This window comes from Eleutherodactylus coqui, chromosome 5, assembly GCF_035609145.1.
Source record: "Eleutherodactylus coqui strain aEleCoq1 chromosome 5, aEleCoq1.hap1, whole genome shotgun sequence".
NCBI classification, from domain to species: Eukaryota; Metazoa; Chordata; class Amphibia; order Anura; family Eleutherodactylidae; genus Eleutherodactylus; species Eleutherodactylus coqui.
The window spans coordinates 7,640,510-7,660,181 of NC_089841.1; the positions used below are offsets into that span (position 1 = coordinate 7,640,510).

Here is a 19,672-nt window from a genome sequence, read left to right on the forward strand (position 1 = left end):
ACCCAAGATTTACTTCAGACAAGGCTGAAACAAAATATCAACAGATTCTATATTTCATAGCGAGAGTCTCGGAATCTCTAGTCAAACTGCTAACGATCACTTGTTCGTTAGTATGTATGTGAGTGCTTCTGATGCTCCACCCCTGGTGACGTTATCGCTTCGCTTTTGGTGATGTCATCAAAGGTCCTACAACAGATATAAAACACAGAGCCTGACTGACAGAAGAACACCACAGTTAGGGCTCTTGAAAAGGGGAGGACAAAAATAACAAAATGAGAATACAACAGCTGTTATTATCTCAGATACAACTCAGCGGTCTTGACAGGAGACACCGACCTACCGCCACCACAGAGATTCAGTGGGCTAAAGGACCTGCGGTCATGTCACTGCTGTAGGAGGAGCCATTGTGCAGTTTGGTAGAAACTACTGTATACTGGATAAGCTGACAGCAGCTACCAGGACCTATGATAGCATCACCGTCATGTGATCACCTGTGTGGGTGGAGTCAGGAATCACAAGATTAGGATCTCATCAGCGGTTTGTGTGTAATCTGTGGAGTCAAGATGAATGTAGTAGAGCTGTGTGTGTAATGTGCTGTGTGTGTGGGAATCAGGATGGATGTAGTTTCTATTTTAAAATCATTTACCCCCAATAAAACTAAAAAATGGAAAAAAAGTCAGTGAAAAAGATATAAATGTCACAGGAAAAAAAAACGCAGCAAAAATAATTTTTTGCCAGCTGAAGGGGAAAAAAAGGGCAGTTAAACCACCACATGGGTAAAATCCCTAAAAAGTGTCAGGTCTAGAGATGAGCGAACGTACTCGTTTTGAGTAATTACTCGATCGAGTACCGCCATTTTCGAGTACTTCAGTACTCGAGTGAAAAGTACTCGGGGGCGCCGTGGGTGAGTGGGGGGTAGCAGCGGGGAACAGGGGGGAGCCCTCTCCCCCCCCACTCACCCACAGCGCCACCCGAATTTTTTTCGCCCGAGTACGGAAGTACTCGAAAATCGCGGTACTCGGGCGAAAAAGGGGCGTGGCCGAGCACGGTCGCTCATCTCTAGTCAGGTCCTTAAGGGGTTAAAAAGCCTGAGCTATTGATGAAAATAATTCATAGAGATGCCAGAAAGCTTTATTCTAGATTCTGATTGATATCTGTACTCTCTCTATTCCACTAAAGCCCCTCCATAAGAAAGCTGGAATTGTAAGAGCAGGTCTGATGCAAATCTTTGAGCCAAAGCCAGGGTTGGAGTAAAAAGATAACCTAAAGCCAAGCCTTCTCCTGCTCCTTCCTGCTGGAATACTTGTGCCTCAAACTTCATCCCAAACTGCTGGTGTTTTTGCAGTCTAACAAGAATGTTATAGATTTGTTAATTCAATCCTTTTTTATTCCTAACAGAAAATCACTTGAAGGAAAACTTTGTGTCATCGGTAAATTATAAAGCAGAAGATGAAGATATCCCACCGCTCTCCTCAGGAGAAAACCTCATTACCCTTGATGTACCGCCAGGACTTTACAGTACAGATCTGTCCTATAATCCCCCTAAGCAGGAGGAACCTTCTTATGACCGATCACAGATTGTTACCCCAAGTACAGGTCTGGAAGGGGGCGAAAGGTTGCAATATGATGAATGTGGAAAACCATTTACAAAAACCCCAAGTCTTTTTATACACGGAGGAAAAAGTCATGCAGGAGAGAAGCCGCACTCCTGCTCAGAATGTGGGAAATGTTTTCGCTATAAATCAAATCTTATTACACATGAGAGAAGTCACACAGGAGAGAAACTATATTCATGTTCAGAATGTACGAAATGCTTTGCAGAAAAATCAAATCTTGTTAGACATGATAGAAGCCACACAGGGAAAAGGCCGTATTCATGTGCAGAATGTGGGAAAGGTTTTACTCAGAAATCACATCTTGTTGTTCATAAAAGAATTCACACAGGAGAGAAGCCGTATTCATGTGCAGAATGTGGGAAAGGCTTTGCAGAAAAATCAAGTCTTATTAGACATGAGAGAAGTCACACAGGGGAGAAGCCGTATTCATGTGCAGAATGTGGGAAATGTTTTTCTCTTAAATCAAGTCTCGTTACACATGAGAGAATTCATACAGGAGAGAAGCCGTATTCATGCCCAGAATGTGGGAAATGTTTTGCAGAAAAATCAAATCTTGTTACACATCACAGAAGTCACACAGGAGAAAAGCCATATTCATGTTCAGAATGTGGGAAATGTTTTACTCAGAAATCAGATGTTCTTGCTCATGAGAGAAGCCACACGGGAGAGATGCCGTATTCATGTTCAGAATGTGGGAAACACTTTCCAGAAAAATCAGGTCTTGTGAGACATGAGAGAAGTCACACAGGGAAGAAGCCGTTTTCATGTTCAGAATGTGGGAAATGTTTTACTCGGAAATCGACTCTTGCTACACATGAGAGAATTCACACAGGAGAGAAGCCGTATTCATGTTCAGAATGTGGGAAACGTTTTACTCAGAAATCAACTCTTGCTACACATGAGAGAATTCACACAGGGAAGAAGCCGTATCCATGTTCAGAATGTGGGAAATGTTTTATTAGTAGAGCCCATCTTAAGTGTCATCAGAGAAGTCATTTCGATCTTCTATATGTGGAAAACATTTTCTAAGGAAAATACCTTTAGTAATTCACCAGAGAACTCACACAAAGAAGAAATCAGATTCTTGTTTGGAATGTAGGAAATGTTTTATAAGCGCAAAAAGATTTTTAACACACCGAATTATTCAGACATCACAGCCAATAAGAGTTGAGTTTTTAGACTGCATTGTGTGTGTGAAATGTTTGCACCAATAATTGTGAGACTTGTTAATTGTTAATATTGAACCATTTACAGATGTTACTTTCATTAGTAAATATTGGCTTTTACTAAAGTTATCATTAATTGATGTTTTAAAGGGACGGTATCACCAATTTTTTCATAGTGAAACATTTTTCATTTTCCTAATGTTTTTGTCTTCTGAGTGTAGAATATTTTTACTATGTTGTCTGTACAGGACTATGTTGTCGGCCATCTTGTTTGTACATGACTGTGGGGGTGGCTATCTTTCCTGAGCTATATTTATCAGCTTTTAGAGATATGCTTTATAGGATCCTCATGGGCCATTCACTCAATCAACAGGAGGGGATCCATTGACTTGTATGGGAGACTGTTCTAGACATGCTCTATGACCAATGCCGAGGTCATTGTGCAGGGAGGAGAGTAGATAGTCACAGCTGATCACCAATTGTGATTGATAGACCCTGTGTTATCTATACGTATAGGTGTCCCCTCTCAGTGTAATCCTACCTGTGATGATAAAGAAATGCCTGAAAAGTTCTACAGAACAGGAAGTGTCAGACTATTATTAGGCTTAGTGGTCAGTGTACAGGGAGTAGAGGAGGTGAGCTGTGACTATTGTGAATAGTGGATCCTGTGTTATCTATATATAGATGTCACCTCTCAGTGTAATCCTGCCTGTGATGATAAAGAGATGACGGCTGAGTTTTCTCTACAGAACAGGAAGTGTCGGACTAGTATCGGGCTCTGTTGTCCGTGTGAGGACTGCAGGACTTTAGAATTATTATTTATTATTATTTAATATAAATTGTGAACAAAATTCTCAAAATTCGTAAAGTTCACAGAAAAATATGATTTATGTAATGGGTCATTTTCTGATTACAAATTCACTTACCAAGAATGCACCTTGGCTGATTGGTTACTAATGTTCGTCATACTTCTGAATGAATAATAGTAGCCAATCATAAGATTTTAAGGTGCATCCCTTAACCCCTCCCCCTGCACCCAGTTTTGGCCTTCCTCACCAGGCCCCATGTTTCTAATCTGACTTTGCAATGCTTGTACTTATCCAGCTGATCCTGAGATTGGTTTCCGTGACGAGTTGTACTTTATGTCAGTGGTGAATGTTAATCGATACATTTGGCAGATATATAATCCTAAATTTACAGAAAACTTTGAAAACCCTGTGATCTTCAAACTTAGAATTTTTCTACTTGTAAGACAAATTATCACCCCACGTCAGACAGCTGATCAATACGGTGTACCGCATGAGCGCTGATGTTGGTACCATTTTGCGCAATTTTCTCGCATTTCGACAATGCTACAGATCACATGTATGTTAGGCCCATGCCTTCTTATGGGTTCCTTCACATTAGCGCTGCGGAATAAGTCGGTGCTGTACAAATAAAGATTATTATTAGTGATGTTTTGTAACCTGTGACACTGCGAGTCAAACGCCTCGCGGGCTTCACAATATGGCCACTACTTGCAATGTCAAAGCCCTAAACTAAGCCCTGGCTGCAGGGAAAAAACACATCACCACCTAAGAAGTGCTCTCAGCTCTGCCGCGTCTTCTCCCTAGTCCCCAGCGGTTGTCTTCTGGCCGGGGATTGGCCAGGAGACATGCCTGAAGCCAACTGCCGGGGACCGGGGGAAAGATGCAGCCAAGATGGACAGCGCTTCTTAGGTGATTGTATGGTTGTTTTTTTTTTGTCTGCAGCTAGGACTTAGTTTTGGGGTAGGGCTTATATTTCAAGCCCCAGAAAATCCTCGCACGTGGTGCTGCAAAGTCACACGACTTTGTAGCACCACAAAAATGCTCCATTGCACGGACCTCCGAGGTGATGTTTCTCATGGTGATATCGCGTCCTCCGCGTGCAACAGGACTTCACTTCTTAGGTGTTTGACAGAAACTAAAGCAAAGTGGAGGATAAAGTTGTACATTTTTTTTATTTTTGCAGATTTTCAATAGTAATTTTTTTCTGTAACACAACAGAAGTTACCAGATAAACAAAACTCCATTACTGTGACCCTGAAGGCTTTAGAAATCCCCCAACACGACTCGGACGCCGGCCTCAGCCATCACAGAGCGCCTCGTGGTTCTGGCGCCTCTGCCAGGGTTGGTTTTTGCGGGATGAGCGGAGGTTTTCATTGGTGACATTTTGGGCTTCCGAAGCCTTTGTGATCGGTTTATCCTACTGTGTTAGGAGAGGATCGGCTCTAGACCACCCAGTACTGGCGTTGTATATTGTTTCATCCGTCCGGCGTGCGCTATAACCGGATTCTGCGGAGCAATACCCCATTTATACGTATATATGGGTTTTTTAGTACTTTTGTCCAATAGGAGCCTTTTTCCTAGAATGTCCTTCACATCACCGTATTCGCAGCACATAACTTTTTGCTCCATCGGTGCAGCTGCCTGTGTTTTGCCGGATGCGGTCACCGCTCTGGGGGGGGGCGTGGCTTTGTCATCATTTCATGTGTTTTGGTGTGAATTCTGCCATGTTTTTATTTATTTGCACACGCCGTTGACCTGTAATAAAGTTGAGATGTTGTCCTCATTCTGTGGGTCATTATAATTCCAGCGATACCAAATTTTATCTTTTTTTTTCCAGACTTTGGAACAATAAAAGCATTTTTCATAGAATTTTCACTGCATTCAGAGTCTGAATTTGTCATTGATTCTTCCCGGCGCTGCATGAGGGTTTCTGTGGGATAAGCTGAAGTTCGTGTTTCTCCCATTTTTGGGTGCATCAGACTTGGATCGCTTTTCCTTTTTTATGAGGCAGGATGATCAAACGTGTTTTTTGTTTATATGTTCGCCATACGGGCTAAATAACAATTTTATAGTACCGATCGTTACAAATGAGTCAATACTAGATTCGTGTGGTTTTTTAAAATTTATTTGCATTTTTCTAATGGCTTGAGGCCATTTTCACTCGGTCAAGAAAATCGCGTGAGATTTGTGCATTACGAGACGCGAGAATCTCGCATGAATATGAACCCCACTCTTTTCACATTTTTTTTTTTTTTTGCAACATTGCACTGCGATGCGGGAAACAAATTGTGGCAAGTCCTATTACTCATTGTTCTCAATGGGGCTGGCGGCAGCATCGCACTCTGTGCTGGGTGCAGCCGTGCTGTGCAATGCTTCCTCATTGACAACCGTAGGAGTAACTCCACCATCTTCCCCTGCGCCGGAGGATCGCTACTTCCCCTAAGTGGTGCAAGGCAGTTTTGGGATAAAAATGCCTTGCATCTGCAGGGAAATCCCATGCTAGCACTGACCCTGTGAGACTGGCCTAATCGGGTTATTGGAATCTTTTTTTCTCCTTAACTACATTGGTTTGTCCCACAATTCAACTTGAAGATGCGACTATATAATCGCTTAGATAAAACCCTGTAAAGGCCCATTTGCACACAACGATTATCACTCAAAATTCGTTCAAACAAATGGACTTGCGCGACAATCGTTACATGTAAACGCGAAGCCATCGTGCGCTATTTGTTCACTTGCCGTTTATTGCTGAGTTTCAGCCGGCATAAAAATAGTCGTTTATTCACTTTTCGTTTTGGTTTATATGACATTTGTTCAGTCCCTTTAAAAAAAACTAAACCACTTGCAGGGAGGGGTGATTGTTTGCACTTGTTTACTTATGCCACAGAAGACGATGGCTTTTCTTCACACTCATTAAAAACCTGCTGGCCAGAGATTCCTCGCATAAACACTCACCTGTGCAAACAACAGATACAGGTTTACTTGAGATAAGGAAAGAAGTAGGGAGGACTTCAAATGATTTTCGTGAAGTGTAAATATATGCAAAAAAGTTGTTAATTTGTTTATTCAAATGACAATCCTGTATAAATGGGGCTTAACTGGTCTAGTTGCCTTGGCAATCATCGGTGTCCTATGAACTGTCCATGGGGAGAAAGAGCGAGCCCTCCCCAAACACCATGGACGTCCCTGTCTGCACTGGCATCGGCATCTAAAGGGTTAACTCACTGGGATCTGTACTAAGCTCCATCTAGTAGCTGCAGCGGTGATCCTGCTCGAATTATTGTGTGCTCAGTTTCTGTGCTCCCTGGTAATCAGCGCTGTACGTATATACGGCGCGATACGGGAACTACTGGTGCGCTGTGCTGAACGTGTACAGAGCGTGTTTGCCGTTGTCACTTCAGGCAGACATTGTGGAGGAACAACCTGCTTTACTGGATCCACACGTGTGGAGTCAAAGAGATAAAGTTTACATGGAGGAAGAAGAGGAAGAACCAGCGAGTATACAGCAGTACAGCAAAAACAATTCAATACCCGGGAGACTATATATAAGTATTAGTGACAGCGCCATCTAATGTTCTGTTAATAAACTGCAGTCCCTCCAGCAATGTACATGACGAGCTGAAGCTGTTGTATCTCCAACATCTGCAAGAAGGTAGAGGTAATCTGACAGTTCTGTTAGTCCTATAAGCTAAAGTCATGGACTCCCAGGAGCCGGGACACGGAGTCCGAGGGTGGGAATTTTATATTTGCCTACCTCTCTATTCACTGGCTCCAAAGCTGCTGCGAGGTGTATGCAGCATGTTGGTGCATGTGGGCAATTGAAAGAGCCTACTACATGTACTGAGTGGTGCATTTGCAGGTGAACAACAGGGACTTACACCCCCAGGACCAGCACCCCTCTCTTCTGTAAGTCATAACCTTCATTTATGGGGATCATGGGAGCTGACTGGTTCCCTTAAATCTGACCACCCACACCCCTTTTTCCAGCAGTCATTGGTGTCCCAAGCCAGTGGGTGCCAGTGGGTATAGCAGGGCCTTGATTGTCAAAGGTCTGCTGGGCTCCTGCAGTAACATTCACCAGTGATCCCTGCTGTAGAGGCCGCGGTCAGTGTGACACTTCTATCTGTTCATCCACGTTACACTGAAATTATCCTCAATGTTCTCCGCTACCAATGGTGCGAGTCAGGGATGCCCGCTCTCGCCCACATTTTTTTGTTTTATCAGTGGAGACTCTATTACAATCTACTACAGGTTTAATGTCAGGTAAATCTTAAAGTCATCTGCATTTAAAAATGACCTACTGTTTTTGAGCGCAAACCTGAAGGAGGGCATCCCTCTTCTGACCCAACTATTGGAAAACCTTGACAAACTGTCCAACTTCAAGCTTAATTTTAGTAAATCCTAGATTTTGAATATAACATTAAGGCCCAATGTCCACGAGGAAAATAGATTCATTAAATCCGCATGGGTCCCCCGCGGGCATGATCCACATATAAAATTGCCCATAGGGTATCATTGACCACCGGCGGATAATTAAATAACACCAAAATCATTGTCCCATTGTGCCAAGTCTCTTAAAAGGGCCTTCCCAATTGCTGCCCAAGGTTCAATATTCCTAAATGTTCTGATCATAACCAAAGCACTGTTCACAAATTAGGAAAGGTTTGGTGGTGTAACATAGGATGTTAGGCTGGAAGAAGACAATGTCCATCCAATTCAGACTGCTTTGACCCCCTTGTTGATCCAGGGGAAGGCAAAAAAAAATTGAGGCAGAAGACAATGTAGCCCATTGTGGGGGGAAAAATTCCTTCCTGACTCCATAATGGCAGTCGGAATAACTGACTGCCAAGACATGAATCAACAACCCCTCTGGTTATTTAAGGTCTATATCCTGTAATATCGTAGCCCTCTAAAAAGACATCTAGTCCCTCTTAAACTCCTCTAAGGATTTTGCCATCACCACGTCCTCAGGCAGAGAGTTCCACAGTCTCACTGCTCTTACAGTAAAGAACCCCCTTCTGTGTTGGTGATGAAACCTGCTTTCTTCTAGACGTAGCGGATGTCCTCTTGTTACCGTCGCAGTCCTGGGTATAAACAGATCATGGCAGAGATCCTTGTATCGTCCCCTCATGGATTTATACACAGTTATTTGGTCGCCCCTTAGCCGTCTTTTTTCCGGGGTGAATAATCCCAGTTTTGGTGCCTCTCTGGGTATTCCAGTCCCTTCATTCCATGTATTACTTTAGTTGCTCTTCTTTGAACCCCCTCCAGCACTGTGACATCTTTCCTGAGCACCGGTGACCAGAACTGTGTGCAGTATTCCATGTGAGGCCTGACAAGTGCCTTATATAATGGGAGGATAATGTGATCTCAGATCTGCTTCGGGTTATGGATTCATTTTCTAGTCTCAGTCTATGTGATGCTGTTATATGGATCTAAATGGTGCAATTGATAGTATGAAAAGTAAGCAATTTTTCATTTACTGGTAAGGAGAGAAGAGTGGGATCTCCCAGTTAATCCCACCTTAGAGATCAAGGAGAACCTTTAAATGGCTTATTCCAGATGTTCCAGGTTAATACAACCCCAATTCCCAAAAAGGTGGGTCACTGCGTAAAATGTAGAGAAATGTTAAGAATAAAAGAATGCAATGATTTGGAAATCTCATCTAACCACATTTTCTTCACACTTTTAACATAGAACACGAATCAGACGGGACTGGGGGAGGGGGAAAGACATTTAAACTCATTTAGCAACACATCACACAAATGTTGGGACAGGGCTAACAAAAGGCTGGAAAAGTAAGTGATGCTAATGGAAAACAGCTGGAGGGTCAATTTTCTAAGTCGCAAGACTGTATAGAAAGAGCGGCATGTTAGAGAGGCAGAGTCTCTGAAGCAACGATGGTCAGAGGTCACAGATCTGTGAAAAACTGCGTCTAAAAATTGTGGAACAACTTCAGAAAAATGTTCCTCAATGTAAAATTGCAAAGACTGAATATTCTACCATCTACACTCCATAATATCATCAAGAGATTCAAACATCTGGAGAAATTCATGTGTACAAGGAGCAAGGCTGACGGTCAATATTGGATGCTGGAGGTCTACGGGACCTCAGGCGGCGCTGCATTGAAAGCAGGCATGATTCTGTAATGTAATCATTGCATGGGCTCAGGAATACTGCCAGAAATCACTCTGTGAACACAGTTCACCCTGCAACCACAAATGCAAGTTACAGTGAAATCCTGCAAAGAAGAAGCCATATACCAACACCATCCAGAAATGCCAACATCTTCTATGGGCCAAACCTCATCTAAACTAGACTGAGGCAGAATGGAAAACTGTTCTGTGGTCCAATGAATCACAATTTGAAATTATTTTTGGAAACCATGGACCCAGTGTCCTGTGGGCTCAAGAGGAGCTGGACCATCCAGCTTGTTATCAGCGCTCACTCCTGCATCTCGGATGTTATGGGGTTGCATTAGATGATGTAATACTATATTACATTATACTGCGATCTGACAGGCAATCGATCAAGCCATACCACAAGAATGCTTTGATAGGTAATCTACCATGGTAGCCCTGGGGGCTTTTAGAAGGCCCCTGGCTGCTGTGGCAACTGCACGGCACGCTGTGATCTCATTGCGGGGGGCCGTTCAGGCGCTTCAAATATCGATCGGGGCATTTAGATGCTGCTGTCAGAATTGACAGCAGCATTTAAAGGGTAACAGTTTCCCTCAGCGGCGCTGCTGATTGGAGCTGTTGCAAATGGGTGTCAGCTGTAAGAAATAGCCCCTGCAGTGAGTCGCTGGGCCGATCAGGTGACCGCCGAGTACTTAAAGCGATCCCGCCCGCGACTCGCCTCAGACACACGCTGGCAGAGATTAGGGACAGCGCTGCTGCAGATATAGGGAAAGTGTTAGTGTAGGTCATGTCTTCAAGAACCCCAACGGTCCTTCTCAGGGCCACATCTGACCATGTGTATTACTGTTGTGGCTGGCTGGGAGCAGTAGTGCACCATTTTCTTTTTCATCTCGACCTCTGCAGGCCATTACAGCTAAAGTGTTCTCAGTCTGCAGTGTATTATACAGAGTATAGGGAAGGTGCTGCTGAGATAGGGAAAATGTTAGCATAGGTCCTGTCTTCAAAAACCCCAAAGCTCCTTCGTTGGGCTACATCTGACTGTGTGCATTTTACTTGGGGCCTGCTGGGAGTTGTAGTGCTTTCATTTTTGTATTACGCAGCTAGGCTTGTTTGCAGCCTCTCGTAATATTTTTTTCAGGCTGCAGTACCGTACAATACCGCTCTCACCGTGAAAGTGCACGCAAATAATTCTTAGCCTGCTGCGAACTACCTCATTTATACCGTTCTGTGTCTGCAGTGCATTAGACAGAGGTCTCACCGCTAAACAGTACTGTAATATTTCCCGGGCCACTGCAAAGTATTTCAGCTCAGCCGCTGTGCAGAGCGTCTCACAATACCCTTTCCTTGGTGGGGTTGAGATCGCCGCAGTTACCAGCACTATCCACTGGCTTTAGAGTCTTATCCCCCTCCACACAGCCTCTATTATCTACAAGTCTCTGCGAGCGGTAAATTACCCCTAGGTATCAGCGCAAGACACAAGTCACAGCATAGAGCCTCCGCTATCTACAAGTCTCTGTGTGCGGTGAATTAAGCCACAGTTGTCAGTGCTGTACAGTGGGGTAATTTATTTGGGCCCTGCTCTATTCTTAATCTGCCATGATGAGGAGTAGGGGTAAGGGTCGAGGACGTGGATGTCCAAGTGAGGCTGTGGGCACAGGCCGAGTTCCTGGTCCAGTTGAATCACAGCCGGCTGCTGCGGGATTAGGAGAGAGGCAAGTTTCTGGGGTCCCCAGCTTCATATCCCAATTTACGGGTCCGCGTGGTAGACCTTTATTACAAACAGAGCAGTGTGAGCAGGTCCTGTCGTGGATGGGTGAAAATGCATCCAGCAGTGTATCGACCACCCAGTCTTCTATGCAGTCCACTACTCCCGGACTAAGGACTGCAACTCTGAATCCTCTGGCTGCTGCTCCTCCTTCCTCCCAGCCTCCTCACTCCATGAAAATGACATATTCTGAGCAGGCAGACTCCCAGGAACTGTTCTCGGGTCCCTGCCATGAGTGGGAAAAACTGGTTCCTCTCTCACCTGAGGAGTTTGTCATGACCGATTCCCAACCTTTGGAAAGTTCCCAGAGTCCGGGTGATGAGGCTGGGGACTTCCGGCAACTGTCTCAAGAGCTTTTTGTGCGTGAGGAGGATGATGATGATGAGACACAGTTGTCTGTCAGTGAGGTAGTAGTAAGGGCACTAAGTCCGAGGGAGGAACGCACAGAGGATTCGGAGGAAGAGCAGTTGGCCGATGAGGTGACTGACCCCACCTGGTTTGCTAAGCCTACTGAGGACAGGGCCTCAGAGGGGGAGGCAAGTGAAGCAGCAGGACAGGTTGGAAGAGGCAGTGGGGTGGCTAGGGGGAGAGGCAGGGCCAGAATGAAGAATCCCCCAACTGTTTCCCAAAGCATCACCACGCGGCAAGCCTCTGTGCAGAGGCCTAGGTGTTCAAAGGTGTGGATGTTTTTCAGTGAAAGCGCGGACGACCGACAAACAGTGGTGTGCAACCTGTGTCGCACCAAGATCAGCTGTGGAACCCCCACTACCAGCCTCACCAGCACCAGCATGCGCAGGCATATGATGGCCAAGCACCCCACGAGGTGGGACAAAGGCCGTTCACCGCCTCCGGGTTGCACCACTGCCTCTCCCCCTGTGCCCCAACCTACCACACAGATCCAATCCCCCTCCCAGGACACAGGCACTAACGCCTCCCAGCCTGCACCCACACCCTCACCTCCGCTGTCCTCCACTCCATCCAGCAATGTCTCTCAGCACAGCGTTCAGCTGTCGCTAACACAAGCATTGGAGCAAATACGCCGCCACACACCCGCATGCACAAGCTTTAAACGTGCACATTGCCAAATTAATCAGCCAGGAGATGCTGCCGTACAGGCTTGTGGAAACGGAGGCTTTCAAAAACATGATGGCTGCGGTGGTCCCGCGCTACTCGGTCCCCAGTCGCCACTATTGTTCCCGGTTTGCCGCCCCAGCCCTACACCAGCACATCTCCCGCAACATAAATCGTGCCCTCACCAATGCGGTTACTGGGAAGGTCCACTTAACCACGGACAATTGGACAAGTACTGGCGGGCAGGGCCACTATATCTCCCTGACGGCACATTGGGTGAATTTGGTGGAGGCTGGGACCGAGTCAGAGCCTGGGACCGCTCACATCCTACACACACTCAGAATAGCGGGTCCTACCTCGGTGCTGGTATCTGCGGCGTTTTATGCCACCTCCTCCAAACCCTCTCCCTCCTCCGCCACCTCTACCTCTCAATTAAAAAGTGTGAGCACGTCGCCAGCAGTCAGTATCGCGTGGCAGCACAGCGGTGGGCAAGCGTCAGCAGGCCGTGCTGAAACTACTCAGCTTAGGTGACAAGAGGCACACGGCCCCCAAACTGTTGCAGGGTCTGACAGAGCAGACCAACCTCTGGCTTTCGCCGCTGAGCCTCCAACTGGGCATGGTCGTGTGTGACAACGGCCGTAACCCGGTGGCGGCTCTGCAGCCTCACACACGGACCATGCCTGGCCCACGTCTTCAATCTGGTGGTTCAAAGTTTCTTAAAAGCTACCCCCACTTGTCTGACCTACTCGGCAAGGTGCGCCGCATCTGCGCACATTTCCGCAAGTGCACCATGGACGCTGCCACCCTGAGGACCCTGCAACATCGGTTTAATCTGCCAGAGCACCGACTGCTGTGTGACGTGCCCACTCACTGGAACTCTACACTGCACATGTTGGCCAGGCTCTATGAGCAGCGTAGAGCAATAGTGGAATACCAGCTGCAACATGGGCGGCGTAGTGGGAGTCAGCCTCCCCAATTCTTTACTGAGGAGTGGGCCTGGATGGCAGATATCTGCCAGGTCCTCAGAAACTGAGGAGTCAACCTAGATAGTGAGCGGCGATGCAGCAATCATTAGCATTACCATCCCGCTGCTTTGCCTGCTGAGAAGTTCGCTGCAAAGCATAAAGGCCGACGCTTTGCGGTTGGAACAGGAGACGGGGGGGGATGACAGTATGTCACTTGATAGCCAGACCACCCTCATGTCTATATCTCAGCGCATTTTAGAGGAGGAGGAGGTGGAGGGGCAGGAGGAGGAGGGGGAAGAGAAAGCTGGGCACACTGCAGAGGGTACCCATGCTGCTTGTCTCTCATCTGTTCAGCGTGTATGGGCTGAAGAGGAGGAGGAAGAGGATCCTGAAAGTCATCTTTCTAGTGAGGACAGCGAAGTGTTGCGTACTGGTACCCTGGCACACATGACTGACTTCATGTTAGGCTGCCTTTCTCGTGACCCTCGCGTTAGATGCATTCTGGCCAACACAGATTACTGGGTGTACACCCTTCTCGACCCACGGTATAAGGAAAACCTTTCCACTCTCATTCCCGAAGAGGAAAGGGGTACGAGAGTGATGCAATACCATGGGGCCCTGGTGGGAAAAGTGATGCTAAACTTCCCGTCTGACAGCGCTAGTGGCAGAAGACGCATGCAGTTCCGAGGGCCAACTAGCAGGGGAGGCGCGGGGATCAGGCAGCATGTCCAGCGCAGGAAGGGGAACACTCTCCAGTCAAGGCTGAGTCAGAGGGAGCACTGTAAAAAGATGGTGAAGGAGTACATAGCCGATCGTACCACCGTCCTCCGTGATGCCTCTGCTCCATACAACTAGTGGGTTTCAAAGCTGGACACGTGGCAAGAACTTGCGCTGTACTCCCTGGAGGTGCTGGCCTGCCTGCCACTAGTAACTTGTCAGAGAGGGTGTTTAGTGCAGCTGGGGGGGGATCATCACAGATAAGTGTACCCGTCTGTCAACTGCCAGTGCCGACATGCTTACACTCAAATATTTGTGACCTGGGCGGTTTGTCTTGGCTTACTTCCAGTGATGGACTCGCTGTGCTCGGACTGCCACGCTCACCCCCAGGCGAGCCAAAATCTCAGTTTTTAGCTTGGGGCATCCTGTTGGGGCAAGTCATAATATGCCTGTTGCGGCTCCCCAGTGAGATAGGGGGCTATAACTTCCGCCCATTGTTCTGGTTGCAGTTTTTCCCTTGCTGCCAGGTAAGCTTCTATATCATCCTCTGGGGTCATTTTTTGTAACGACCCCCTTACGGTCTTTAATATGTCCATACTAGTGGATGACTTCTCTTTTTTTTAAATCTCCATTAGGATCGCCATCTGACGAGTCAGAAGTCAATTTGTTTCTTGTTGCATCTGTAATGCTTCTGCATGGTTCTTTTGCTGCTGAAACAATGCTTTCTGCTGCTGTGTGCTAGTTGCCGCTAGCTGTTTTATTAACTCCTCCATGGCTATGGCAACAGTTTGTTTTTCTCAGGGAGTCTACTACTGCCTGCGCATCCTCCACCACTTCTAATGCCACGGGGGTTAATGAGTACGCCAAATAGTCACTTTTACTTCTTTGTTGGCTTATTCATATACGTTTTAGCAGAACATAAACGACTGGGTCTCCAGAGAAATGATAAAGTTTGCAAAAGTCCTTTCAATTTAACCCTCCACAGTCCACAGGGGGAGCAGTTAAGCCCACAGCTGAGGGAAACAGTAATAAGTCAGTTTGTTTTCACAGACCTGTAGTTGTCCAGAGCACAGCTAGTCTTTAAGTCGTAGTGTCTCCAGACCCCAGTCCTAGGGCAGGTGTTCCCCAGGTGTCCTACTGGACAATGTAGCTCTTTGTCCACAGCGTCTCTCTGCTCACAACAGAAGTCAGGTTACAACTAAAGTCTGGTTCTCCCAGACACACACACCTTGTCCTCACTTCCACCTGTCTCCTTACATTGCTTACTTATTTAGGTGTAAGATCTGGCCTGGAGTAAAATTGGACCGATCTACATCACAGAAGCTAACAACCTCTGTGACATATACCTTCCATTCCAGACCACACCTCTCACCCTGTTACAGCACACACATACTTATGACAAGACACGTTGGGATTAATTCACACTCAAAACAATACCAGAACAGGATGAGAAGAGGAGTAAATACTTAGTTAGTCCATTGATAAGGAATGGGAAAGTTTTATGGTCTCCAGATTAGCGTTAGCGGGTCAACAGACCAGCGTGTTATCTATATATATAAAATTGAATGTATGTCTGTATGCGTGCGTGCGTGTCTGTGTGTCTGTCTGTTTGTCCTTTATGCGCTACTACACCATTCATCCGATCGCCATGAAACTTTGGGAAGTTGTTGACTACACTCCTGGGAAGATTATAGGCATAGTACAACTATCCTACAATAAATGGTGCGCGCGCGAGCGTCGTCGAAAGTTACGCCCCCCCCCCCACGTAGATCGTTTGATTTCCATCACTGGATGTCTGACAGTTAAAGCTGCATTGTGATGTCATTAAGGCTCTATTATGACACGTACAGAGCCACGTAGATCGTTCGATTTCCATCATTGCCACTAATTCTCTCACTTCCCGATGTCGTAGAAACATGAAATTTGGCACGAGCATTGACTATGTCATAAATAGGAAAAGGTAATGGGTCCCAACTCCATTATTCAATTCTATGCGCAAAAGAATTAGTGTCCAAATTTTACGTACGGAATCAAATTTTCTCGCTTCCCAATGTCATAGAAACTCAAAATTTGGCACGAGCATTGATTATGTCATAAATAGGAAAAGCTAATGGGTCCCAACTCCATTATTCAATTCTATGCGCAAAAGAATTAGCGTCCAAATTTTACGTACAGAATGTAATTTTCTCACTTTCCGGTGTCATAGAAACGTGAAATTTGGCACGAGCATTGATTATGTCATAAATAGGAAAAGCTAATGGGTCCCAACTCCATTATTCAATTCTATGCGCAAAAGAATTAGCTTCCAAATTTTACGTACGGAATCAAATTTTCTCGCTTCCCAATGTCATAGAAACTCAAAATTTGGCACGAGCATTGATTATGTCATAAATAGGAAAAGCTAATGGGTCCCAACTCGATTATTCAATTCTATGTGCAAAAGAATTAGCGTCCTAATTTTACGTACGGAATCTAATTTTCTCACTTTCCGGTGTCATAGAAACGTGAAATTTGGCACGAGCATTGATTATGTCATAAATAGGAAATGCTAATGGGTCTCAACTCCATTATTCAATTCTATGCGCAAAAGAATTAGCGTCCAAATTTTACGTACGGAATCTAATTTTCTCGCTTCCCAATGTCATAGAAACTTGAAATTTGGCACGAGCATTGATCTATATATATAAAATTGAATGTATGTCTGTATGCGTGCGTGCGTGCGTGTCTGTCTGTCTGTTGGTCTGTCTGTTTGTCCTTTATGCGCTACTACACCATTCATCCGATCGCCATGAAACTTTGGGAAGTTGTTGAGTACACTCCTGGGAAGATTATAGGCATAGTACAACTATCCTACAATAAATGGTGCGCGCGCGAGCGAGCGAGCGTCGTCGAAAGTTACGCCCCCCCCCCCCACGTAGATCGTTTGATTTCCATCACTGGATGTCTGACAGTTAAAGCTGCATTGTGATGTCATTAAGGCTCTATTATGACACGTACAGAGCCACGTAGATCGTTCGATTTCCATCATTGCCACTAATTCTCTCACTTCCCGATGTCATAGAAACATGAAATTTGGCACGAGCATTGACTATGTCATAAATAGGAAAAGCTAATGGGTCCCAACTCGATTATTCAATTCTATGCGCAAAAGAATTAGCGTCCAAATTTTACGTACAGAATCTAATTTTCTCACATAGAAACTTGAAATTTGGCACGGGCATTAAATATGTCACAAATAGGAAACGCTAATGGGTCCCAACTCGATTATTCAATTCTATGTGCAAAATAATTAGCGTCCAAATTTTACGTACGGAATCTAATTTTCTCGCTTCCCAATGTCATAGAAACTCAAAATTTGGCACGAGCATTGATTATGTCATAAATAGGAAACGCTAATGGGTCCCAACTCGATTATTTAATTCTCGGCGCAAAAGAATTGGCGTCCAAATTTTACGTACGGAATCTAATTTTCTCGCTTCCCAATGTCATAGAAACGTGAAATTTGGCACGAGCATTGATTATGCCATAAATAGGAAAAGTTAATGGGAAGTTGCTGAGTACACTCCTGGGAAGATTACTGGCATAGTACATCTATCCTACGATAGGTGGCGCGCGTGCGAGCGTCATCAACAGTTATGCCCCCCAGACAAAGATCGTTTGATTTCCATCTCAAGCACAAAAGCAAAAGGCATTACGAGCAACGGGAGGCGTGTTCAACTACAAAATGATGCATCCGCCGAACGTTTCACAAGACAATTCCTGGATATTGAGAATGCTGAGGTAACATGAAAGCTGTGCTGTGATTGGTTGTTATATATTATACCGCTGAGGTAACATGAAAGCTGCACTGTGATTGGTTGTTATATATTATACTGAGGTAACATGAAAGCTGCACTGTGATTGGCTGTTATATATTATACTGCTGAGGTAACATGAAAGCTGCGCTGTGATTGGTTGCTATATATTATACCGCTGAGGTAAAATGAATGCTGCGCTGTGATTTGTTGCTATTTTTTATATTGCTGAGGCAGAATAAACGTTGCGCTGTGATTGGTTGTTATTTCTCTTACTGCTGAGGTAACATGAAAGCTGTGCTGTGATTGGTTGTTATATATTATACTGAGGTAACATGAAAGCTGCGCTGTGATTGGATGTTATATATTATACTGCTGAGGTAACATGAAAGCTGCGCTGTGATTGGTTGTTATATATTATACTGCTGAGGTAACATGAACGCTGTGCTGTGATTGGGTGTTATATATTATACTGCTGAGGTAACATGAAAGCTGCGCTGTGATTGGGTGTTATATATTATACTGAGGTAACATGAAAGCTGTGATTGGTTGTTATATATTATACTGCTGAGGTAACATGAACGCTGTGCTGTGATTGGGTGTTATATATTATACTGAGGTAACATGAAAGCTGCACTGTGATTGGTTGTTATATATTATACTGCTGAGGTAACATGAAAGCTGCGCTGTGATTGGGTGTTATATATTATACTGAGGTAACATGAAAGCTGCGCTGTGATTGGGTGTTATATATTATACTGAGGTAACATGAAAGCTGCACTGTGATTGGTTGTTATATATTATACTGCTGAGGTAACATGAACGCTGTGCTGTGATTGGGTGTTATATATTATAAAGCTGAGGTAACATGAAAGCTGCGCTGTGATTGGTTGTTATCTAGATAGATAAAAAGAAATGTATGTCTGTCTGTCTGTCCTTTACGCGATACTACACCATTCAACTAATCGCCATGAAACTTTGGGAAGTTGTTGAGTACACTCCTGGGAAGATTACTGGCATAGTACAACTATCCTACGATAGGTGGCGCCCGTGCGAGCGTCGTCGACAGTTATGCCCCCCCCAGACAAAGATCGTTTGATTTCCATCTCAAGCACAAAAACAAAAGGCATTACGACCAACGGGAGGCGTGTTCAACTACAAGATGATGCATCCGCCGAACGTATCACAGGACAATTGCTGGATATTGAGAATGCTGAGGTAAAATGAAAGCTGTGCTGTGATTGGTTGTTATATATTATACTGCTGAGGTAAAATGAAAGCTGCGCTGTGATTGGTTGTTATATATTATACTGCTGAGGTAAAATGAAAGCTGTGCTGTGATTGGTTGCAATTTCTTATACTGCTGAGGTAAAATGAAAGCTGTGCTGTGATTGGTTGCTACTTCTTATACTGCTGAGGTAACATGAAAGCTGTGCTGTGATTGGTTGTTATATATTATACCGCTGAGGTAACATGAACGCTGTGCTGTGATTGGTTGCTATATATTATACTGCTGAGGTAACATGAAAGCTGCGCTGTGATTGGTTGTTACATATTATACTGAGGTAACATGAAAGCTGCACTGTGATTGGTTGTTATATATTATACTGAGGTAACATGAAAGCTGCA

The 19,672-nt window shown here is 45.0% G+C and overlaps 2 protein-coding genes across 3 annotated transcripts in view; one reads left to right on the plus strand and one right to left on the minus strand.

Annotated features, from left to right (window-relative positions):
• The window catches only part of LOC136628679 (uncharacterized), a 256,103-nt gene that overhangs the window by 141,966 nt on the left and 94,465 nt on the right, over positions 1 to 19,672 (minus strand). The window lies entirely within an intron of this gene.
• Positions 1 to 19,672, plus strand: part of LOC136627277 (oocyte zinc finger protein XlCOF22-like) — a 105,846-nt gene that overhangs the window by 30,201 nt on the left and 55,973 nt on the right. The window contains exon 5 of one of the 2 annotated variants that reach the window (XM_066602256.1): positions 1,399 to 5,418. The exons of the other annotated variant lie outside the window; for it this stretch is intronic. Coding sequence (XP_066458353.1) covers positions 1,399 to 2,645 — 1,247 coding nt within the window. The 3' untranslated portion in view covers positions 2,646 to 5,418. Of the gene's footprint in view, positions 1 to 1,398; positions 5,419 to 19,672 lie in introns of those variants that run through there. 2 annotated transcript variants of the gene reach the window in all.